Raw genomic sequence first — 8,797 nt, forward strand, 5'->3', positions numbered from 1 at the left:
CCCTCTTCGCCATCGCCGCCGTGTCGCAATCGTCTTGATCTGCTCGGAACAAGTCATTACCTTTTTCAACGTGCGTGGCGAGCCTCGATCTTTTAGCTGGCCGACTGCAACGAGAGGAACACTCGAGATTATCCGCGTCGTTGAATCGAATGCTAATTTTGTATGAACCGAAGAAAGATGATTAAAGTTCTTCATGTCGCAGTTAAATATATACATATATATATATATATATATATATATATATATATGTCTTCTATACACGCCTGAGTACGTAATAGAACTTAAAAGTCTCATATATATATATATACACACATATACAACCAATGCACATGATACAGCATACATATATACAACATATGTATTGTACATATGTATTGTATTGTAATATATGTATTGTATTGTACGTATATACGTCTAAATAAAATCACACTTTATATATGTTCACAAAGAAAATTAGAGAAAGGCAAACGCTGTCTACATGAAATTAGCGCCAATAAAGAATATCTATGTAAGAAATGTCAATGTGAATTGACATTTTCACATGTATATGTTCTGAAATTATTTTAGAATTATCCAGCATAAATATAAAAATGTTTATTTTTTTTATTCTGAAAATAATACATAGAAATCGAAATAGTTAAAAATTTCACCTTATATTACAATAATTGCTCTCGAATCATATAACCATGTATAACAAATATCGTAAGAAGTCGGAACTGAATTCGAGTTATTTGCAAAATTTTATAAAAAAAGTTATTAGATGACAAAATTGGTAATGTAATTATTAATGCACGAACGAAAAATCATTTCCGATAAATAACTAATTTTTTCAATTTTTCATATTGCATAAATTTAATTTTTAAATTTTCTGCCTAATAGATTAATAAATGCATTACATCATTATTATTTTTCCTATTTACCTTACACAAATTTATCAAAAAAAAGTAAATCCCGTTTCTCTTCTTCTCTATCTTACGACTTTACCACGTCATTGTTTGTAGGCTTATTAGACAGATCGTTGTACATAATTTATGCGCAATTACATCACTTAATGTTTTTATCGACACAATCGCGTTATCATTTTGTTGTCTTTCTTTGATATATCACTCTATTATTTCCTCTTCTTTTTTATTAATGATGAATTCACCTAAAATAATAAAGCACTTTGTTTCTCTCTCTCTCTGTCTTATAACCTCACTACGTATGTATGTACATACATTATATACTTAATCCCGCACAAACAAATATGTACTTTTTTACCCAATCATGATTCACCTAAACTTATTCCATTAACTTAATTTTTTTTATTCCTTCTTTTTTGCTTATTCGAACTATTATTCAAACAGTTTTGTAATTTTCCAAGTATATATCTATTTGCAATAACAATTACCTTTCTTTCTCTACTCGAACATTACGTCATTCTGCTTCTTACTTTATTTCTACGTTCACCAAATTTCCTTAATGTTTATAATTATTTAATAATTTAATAATTTCTCCATATTATTCAATCTTTTTTAAAAAAATTTATATCTTCAGCAACTTTATACCTCTATTTTATATATATAATCGCGAAAAAACAATTCTCTCTCTCTCTCTCTCTCTCTCTCTCTCTCTCTCTCTCTCTATCTATCTATCTATCTATATCATCTACGCCATTCCATTTATCAACCATTCCTACATTTACACATCATCCGATTCTTAATTAATTTCTTCATCAACATAACCTCTCTACATTTCATATATCCCACTTCATTCTTTTTCTACGTTCGTATTTTTCGATAATTTTAAATATATTTTATCAGCTATATATATCTTCCTTGCCCTTTCCTTTTTTATAACCGCGCACGTCGAGTCGAATGAAAATCGCTATCACTCACTTTTTGCCAGGAGGGCGGGCTCGGATGCCCTCTCGCGCAGTGAAGTCGTCTTTCCTTATTTACGGCGGAGTACAGCGAGAATCGATGCAAGTAAAACAAATAACGAAAAATCTGTTTTTCCGTGCGATCAAGCGACAATGATCGGTAAGAGAAACGCGCTACATGTATACGAAACGCATGATTTCCCAAACAGGATATTAGCAAACGACAGATAGAGAAAGAACGAGAGGATGGAGAAGCAGAGGAAACAGGGAGGAGAGAGAGAGAGAGAGAAGTAGAGAGTAATGGCTCCCAGCGCGCGATGGCGGCACCGGCAACTGATATGGTCAGTGTTTCTTGCCCGCGAAAAATCGATTACTAACAACGTGATGATTCTTACATGCGGTCAGATATACAACCAATAATTGCGATAATCGATTAAGGGATAAAATATTAAGTAAAAAATTAAATTAGTTACTATAATTAGTGAAAATATTAGTATTATTTATTTGACTATAATTTAGAAAAATTATACTGACATAGTGATCGAATAAAATGAATATCCATGATTATCGCATCGTAAACATATTTATGCGCGTAACATTATTTCTAAATTCTTTTCTCTAGAAAATTAATAATTTAAAATTAGTTATCTACAAGTCATAAATTAATAATTTGCAATTAGTATAAAGGTGCATATTTACAAAAATAATATATGTATATGTATAACTTATTAATCTTATTAAAATTTCAAAGGTCAATTAACAATTTTTTCATTGATTAAAGTAATGTCTTAAAACATATTTTAAATAATTCAAGCTTGATTCCACTCTTTTATCTTTTCTTTTTCTTTTCTTCAGTAAAATGGCTGTAGAAGTATCAATAAAATTTCTGATCAAATGACGAATTTAGTTTACAAATCGTTTTTCTTTTGCATATTTGCAAATATAAAATATATTTTATTATGTCAAAATATATTTTTTATTATATTTATGTTATGAAAAAAAATATTTTCATTGATACAAAAAATATCCTTGCAAAAATTTAATCTATACTGCGAAATTGTTTTTTTTTTAACTATGATTACTGTTTTTTTAATGTTTGTCGTTCCCTAATTCCTGAGTTCCTGAGTTCTTCCCCTTGTACTTACTGTACTGCAGAAGTTATCATATTACGAATTTATTGAATAAATGTTTAATTTAACAAACGATATGAATTCTGACACAATAATTAAGTAATTAAATATTGCAAAGTCACGATTAAATCATTTGCACGTAACAAACACTTGAAACGATCGGATTAAATGAAAGAGACATCAAATAAAATTGAAATTTATTTTGGATAGCTAAACGTTAAATGAGACACATTGTATATAAAATTCTCAATCTTTATTTATTCACTTATTATAATCAAAAAATTAGCATTAAGTTTCAAATTCTTATAAAAATATAACTACTATACAATATATCAATATATCAAATTTATAATGTATCAATTGCGTAATTAATTATAATAACATATATTCACATTTCATATATATTATATCATTTATATATATATTTTTTTTAAATTTATTTTTAAATTCATTTCATTGAAAAGAAAATCCTCGATGGAAAAAGAAATGGAAATTTATATATCATACGAATCCATCAAAAGATTGCCATCTTTATCTTTTATCCGTTTTCTTCCATTAGAATAACGTGTTTCTTGGGTACCATCCACATAAACTAACTTTACGGTACCATCAGGATATTCTCGTCTCTGAAAATATTTATAATAAATATAAATTCAAAAAACTTACATGTTTATACGATAAAAAAAGTATACGTTAGATGAATCAGAACATATATTTAAAATATGAAATAAAAATCGAACACTCATTCACCTTATGTGCTTTTGTATGAATTTCTTTTTGACCATTTGGTAGAGTCAAAATTTTGTCGCCGTTAATAAAAGTTTGCGCTACTATTCCGTCCGGGAACAACACTTCGACAGTGCCATCAGACATACGCTTTTCTACTTGACCACTATATATATATAAAATTTTGTAAAATTTATTATGCATTATTTGGCGAATAAAACAAAGTAATAATTAGAACAAACAAACTAATAAACTTAATAATAATAAAATGCTAACAAAATAAACATACTCAGGAAATTCTAAAATTTCTAAGCCATCGGGAGTTGTTGTATGCCACGTTCGAGTTGTAGCATAAAAATATCTTACTTTTCTATTCTTGTCGATTTCACGAACATCTCCGTTATAATAAATCATTTTTGTAACTTCTTGCTCGGGGAAAATTTTTTTGACGTTACCATTCGGATACCAGTACTCTATGCGTCCGTCAGGAAACTGAATCTGTTTCACATTGTCCATACTTGTCTTACTATTCTGATTCGGAAAAGAGGAGGGATGCAATGTAGAACTTATATTCTTTTCAGGCGATAATGTTCGATCTGTTTTTTTTTCTTTTTCTATTATTACGTCGTTTTCTGAATCCTGATTTGCCTCACGAGATCTGTCGATATAATACTCTGTATTTTTCGTAACATAAGCTGTTGTAGGCTGCCCAAGATCTTTGTTCGTAAAATAAGATTTATTATTGCTTTTTACACTTGAATTCTGTATTTGTCTGGCTATTGTTTGAGAATCACTCGACATATCCTGCTTCGTATGAAATGAAATTTTATCTTCTACTAAATCCGATGTTGCATCTTTTAGTAAATTTTCATATAAATGCCGCTTTTTTTCCACAATGTTCCCTTCCGGGTATTTCTGATTGCGTTTAGGCTGTGAATCAATCTCAACTTGTTTATACTTTACTTCATTTATAGATGTCTCATTACCTTCTATTTGTCCAAAATCATCATCATTCACATTAACTACTTTCATGATTGGCTTGCTTCTAGTTCTGTCTTCATTTTCGTTGTCATTGTCGTGAACGGAGGTATCTGATGAAGTATTCGATAAATCTTGACATGTCTTCATTGAGGTCTCTTTGGATGAAGTCACGACGACGCGTTTGTTAATTTGATTGATAGCTTTCGTAATTACTTGTCCTGTACTTTTCCTAAGATTTCTGACGTTTGTTTTCTTAATATTCTGCAGATGTGCGATTTCTTGTTTCAATCTCGATATTTCTACTCGTAACACACGAAGCTCGCTCTTATACCGTGATTCAGCAGCATTCCACCTGCTTTCTTTGATATTTAGCTCATCTCTCAGTTCTTCCAATTGTTCTTGTAGATTTTGTGCCTTTTGTCTTTCCATTTTATTTTGCCTCGCCTTTTCCTGAGCATCGCGAATTCTATTCTCCATTGCTATCTTCTCGCGCACTATTCTCTTCTTCTCCTCTTCCAATTGATTTTGTACTCTTCTTTTATTCTCTTCGAAATTCTTTTCTTTCTCTGCGTATTGTTTACGTAGAATTGTCTCGTCTTCTTGCAATTTTCGTCGCTGAAACAACAAGGCTGAACTTTCCTTTCGAAATATATCTATTTCTTTCTCAAGTTCTAATAAACGGTTTTTCAAAAGATCTGTCTCGAAAGTGTTTGTTTGATTCATCCGTTCCTCAGATGGATAATCGATCTCTCCCACATTCGAATATATTTTCGCTATTTTCTCTGTTACTTTTTCTGGCTCGCTTCTCAATACATATTTTTTTCTTTCGTGTGCACTCGATGGCTTTCGAATGTCTGACAATAACGATGATGATGATGATAATGGCGACGACAAAATGGATCGCTCTTCGTCAGACGTTTGAACAGTTTCTTCAATTATCGGCTCTTCGTCAGACGTTTGAACAATTTCTTCAATTATCGGCGTACATTCATTATCATAGCACGCTTCATCGTTGGGCGATTCGTCTTTATAACTTAAAGCATTTTCTTCTTCAGGAGCATGTACAGTTTTCATTATATAACTATATAAATCTTTTTTGTTACGTTTTGTTACATCATGTAGCAAAGACAATTGTTTTGGAGTACCAATCGTGTTTTCAATGCTGACAATTTTCAGAGGAGAATCATTTATTTGTTTCTCGTAATTAAATGGTAGCTTCTTCTTAACATCAGATGATTCTGATATGTCAATGGAACGATTCCAACTCTGTTGTTCAAAATAATCTTTCAAAGGAGAATCACTTGCCGTGTCAGACATATCTATTGAATCTATGGTTCTATATTCATTATATTCTGCAAATCTAACGTGATGGCTGGCGTCCACTTCCCTATCATGCATTAAATTATGTTCATTTACCGTGATGTCTCTCTCTTCATCACTATTTGACAATACTGTGACAATAGCATCACGATTTTCTGAGTAATTTGTGCATGCTTCCTTGCTTTGCAATACTCGATTAGCAGATATAAAACAATTCTGTATCCCTTTTCTCTTTTCTGGAATATCGTCAATAGTTATAGTATCCCAGTAGGAATCAATAGTGGCAGCATTAATGCGAGAATGTTTATCAAGCTCAAATCGTTCAACTTGGCATTGTACAGTCGATTTTGAATTTTCAGTGTGTGCAGCTTTTTGTTGAATCATTGCCTCTTGCTCGAGCATTTCGCTTGTTTGTTCATCACCTTGCTGTTTCTTAGTCGCGACAATACTATTGTCCTCACTTGTTTGATTTAATCTGTTCTTTACTTTAAATGGCGTAGACTGCTGCAAAAATGCAAGTACTGTGCTTGATGTTGAACAGAAACTAGAATTTTCCGCCTTTTCTTCTAAGAGTTCAAATATTCTTACCTCCTCTAATTCTTTCGCTGCTTTTGAATCACAGTCTGATGTATTCATTTCTGATAGATGTTTTGATCGATTAGAAGTAACGTTACATGTGATTCGATTAGCAGGAGTAACAGGTTTATTAACAATCTTTTTTTTCGGTAATGGAACAGTTTTCAAGTTTAATTGCCGCTTTCCATTTGCAATAGGAAAATTATCCAAAATTTTCGGAAATGCACATTTATGTACAGTCGAGCTCTTGCTTTTATCATTTCTATCAATGCGTTGTCTATTAGAGGATAAAGGCATGTTATTTTTTTTCATAGTTATTGTCAGAGGATATAAATTTGTAGACATTTTAAATCTTGACAATCCCTGACCTTTCTTTAGGAATGGTCTCTTTGGCTTAATCTTCATATCAGCATGCGTATTTGGCATAATTTCTAATTCTTTCTTTAATTTCTCTTCTAGTATTGTTTGAAAATCTTTTTTAGGTGAAGGAAGAGGAATGTCGTCGATTGAGGCACATCTATCCGAAATATCATTTGATGGTAACGGCATTATCCCTTCTATTAATGAATCACTTAATTCTTTTTTCTGTGACAATGCACTAGAACTATAATCTTTCACAGACTTTCTACCTTTATCAACAATTGTGGAAATGCAATCAGAATCATCACATTGCTTCTCATTAAAACTTTTGTGTATTGGATCAGCATTCGTTGATGTTCTTTTATCGATAATTTTTAATACATCATTTGGATTTTTCACATTGCATTGGAGTATTGAAGTTTCACAATCAGACATTGTTTCTTTTACATCCATCCCAATCTCATGCATAGCATACATGTCGTCTGTATCTTCTATAACATCACTGTTTATTGGTAAGCCAAGTACTTTGCAAATACGATCTTGCTCGCTACTTAAAATCTCCCTTTGTATTCGTTGTTGTGTCAGTAATCTTTCTTGTTGTTCCACTTGCCATTGTCTTAGTTTTTGTAAGCGCTCAGCTATAGAAACTTCTACATCCATGTTGTTTATAATATCTAAAATAAAATTAAAACTTGATTTAAACAAAAATTATGAATTTAAAATAAAATTCCTTTTTATTCCAAATAACATCTAACAATCACAAGTAAACTAGTACATTTTTATTTATACTGGTTGCATATATATTTACATATCTATACATATATTTTATATTACACACACACGCATCACACGTGTGGATATAAAACACATATATACATACAAGCTAGATAAAAGCCTAAATAAAAATTTTTTAAACTTCTGTCAACAATTTTTCGATATACATAGTAAAAACGAAAATAACTTACTTTAAAAAGTATATAATGCCCATTTAAAGTATTGAAAATGCAATATCAAAAGTAGCACAGTTTGAGTACACATGTAAACATATTTAAAGGTTAAATGAAATATGCATTTGAAATACTATGAAAAAAATTCAATATGTACAAGAAACCTAAAACAATAAAGATGTAGTTTATAAGTCACATTTATAATCTTATTCTTCTTGTTCTTGTGTAAAGTTATTGTTAAATTTTTCATACTTGAAATCCCATATTAAATACTTGCTAAAATAACCCTAATTTTCGTTTAAATATTTGTTACACTTTCATTATTTTTTAATCCTCTCTTTTAACAAAATAAGGCATAAAAAACAGTCTGATGGAAATAGTTGAGCATACACAATTCTAAAAAATTATAAATATTACACGATTACATTTTAAAGGATACATTTTTTATTTACTAGTAATATCAACTTGTGCTTTCAAAAACAAAGGCTGAGAAAACCAAGTAGGACTGCGTTCAGAAACTTCGTCTAGGTGCGTTCCTAGACGATTGATTTTCAGTACAGTAGTAGCAGGCGATAGAAATTGAGTAGAGAGCCTCTAATCAGAGTGGCGCCATACAGCTGCCACTTTTGATTGGTCCGCCATTTTCTTGCCATTCCCGCAGTTTTTCAAACGAATTATTTTCTAAATTTTATATTTATATTTAAAAATGCTTCGAAAAATTGCAACAAATGAAAAAATAATAACAAATAAACTTTGTAATTGCAAAATGTTATTTATTGCTAATTATTGCACATTTGCTACAAAATAATATTATTCATTACACATTATTTGTTACAAAATATTGTTATTCATTGTCATAAATGTAAAACAAAATTTATTTTAAATATGATAATCAA

At 30.5% G+C, this 8,797-nt stretch overlaps 3 protein-coding genes across 8 annotated transcripts in view; all 3 read right to left on the reverse strand.

The window, feature by feature from the left end:
• The window catches only part of LOC105449687 (E3 ubiquitin-protein ligase RNF185-like), a 6,622-nt gene extending 4,304 nt beyond the window's left edge, over positions 1 to 2,318 (reverse strand). The window contains exons 1-3 of one of the 4 annotated variants that reach the window (XM_011689034.1): positions 1,878 to 2,318; positions 1,391 to 1,457; positions 921 to 1,147 (exon numbers count right to left, since the gene is read on the reverse strand). The gene's annotated coding sequence lies outside the window, so the exon portion shown is untranslated. The remainder of the gene's footprint in view (positions 1 to 920; positions 1,148 to 1,390; positions 1,458 to 1,877) is intronic. The other 3 variants (XM_011689035.1, XM_011689036.1, XM_011689033.1) reach the window with 3 other exon arrangements.
• A 1,108-nt stretch (positions 2,319 to 3,426) lies between these two features.
• LOC105449688 (centromere protein J-like) lies at positions 3,427 to 8,432 on the reverse strand. 3 transcript variants are annotated; one of them, XM_011689037.1, is made up of 5 exons: positions 8,154 to 8,432; positions 7,920 to 8,065; positions 4,007 to 7,628; positions 3,742 to 3,883; positions 3,427 to 3,617 (listed from the first exon to the last, which is right to left on the reverse strand). In XM_011689037.1, the coding sequence occupies exons 3-5, from the start codon at positions 7,612 to 7,614 to the stop codon at positions 3,486 to 3,488; spliced, it is 3,882 nt and encodes a 1,293-aa protein (XP_011687339.1). In that variant the 5' UTR covers positions 7,615 to 7,628; positions 7,920 to 8,065; positions 8,154 to 8,432; the 3' UTR covers positions 3,427 to 3,485. The 3 variants fall into 3 exon arrangements, with proteins under 3 accessions (XP_011687339.1, XP_011687340.1, XP_011687341.1); XM_011689038.1 differs by having other exon boundaries at positions 8,327 to 8,430; XM_011689039.1 differs by lacking the exon at positions 3,427 to 3,617 and having other exon boundaries at positions 3,768 to 3,883; positions 4,084 to 7,628.
• Positions 8,010 to 8,797, reverse strand: part of LOC105449745 — a 6,915-nt gene continuing 6,127 nt past the window's right edge. The window contains exon 4 of the mRNA XM_011689128.1: positions 8,010 to 8,065. Within this exon, the coding sequence (XP_011687430.1) occupies positions 8,010 to 8,065 (56 nt within the window). The remainder of the gene's footprint in view (positions 8,066 to 8,797) is intronic.

This window comes from Wasmannia auropunctata, unplaced genomic scaffold (genome assembly GCF_000956235.1).
Source record: "Wasmannia auropunctata unplaced genomic scaffold, wasmannia.A_1.0 LD336074.1, whole genome shotgun sequence".
In the NCBI taxonomy this organism is placed as follows: Eukaryota; Metazoa; Arthropoda; class Insecta; order Hymenoptera; family Formicidae; genus Wasmannia; species Wasmannia auropunctata.

Excerpts from the sequence above, each read along its gene's own strand:
- LOC105449688 (XM_011689037.1), bottom strand. The coding sequence starts at position 7,614 with ATGGATGTAGAAGTTTCTATAGCTGAGCGCTTACAAAAACTAAGACAA. Across the intron at positions 3,884-4,006 it reads GAAATTTTAGAATTTCCTGA|TGGTCAAGTAGAAAAGCGTA; the intron begins GTATGTTTATTT and ends ATATATATATAG. Across the intron at positions 3,618-3,741 it reads TTCATACAAAAGCACATAAG|AGACGAGAATATCCTGATGG; the intron begins GTGAATGAGTGT and ends AAATATTTTCAG.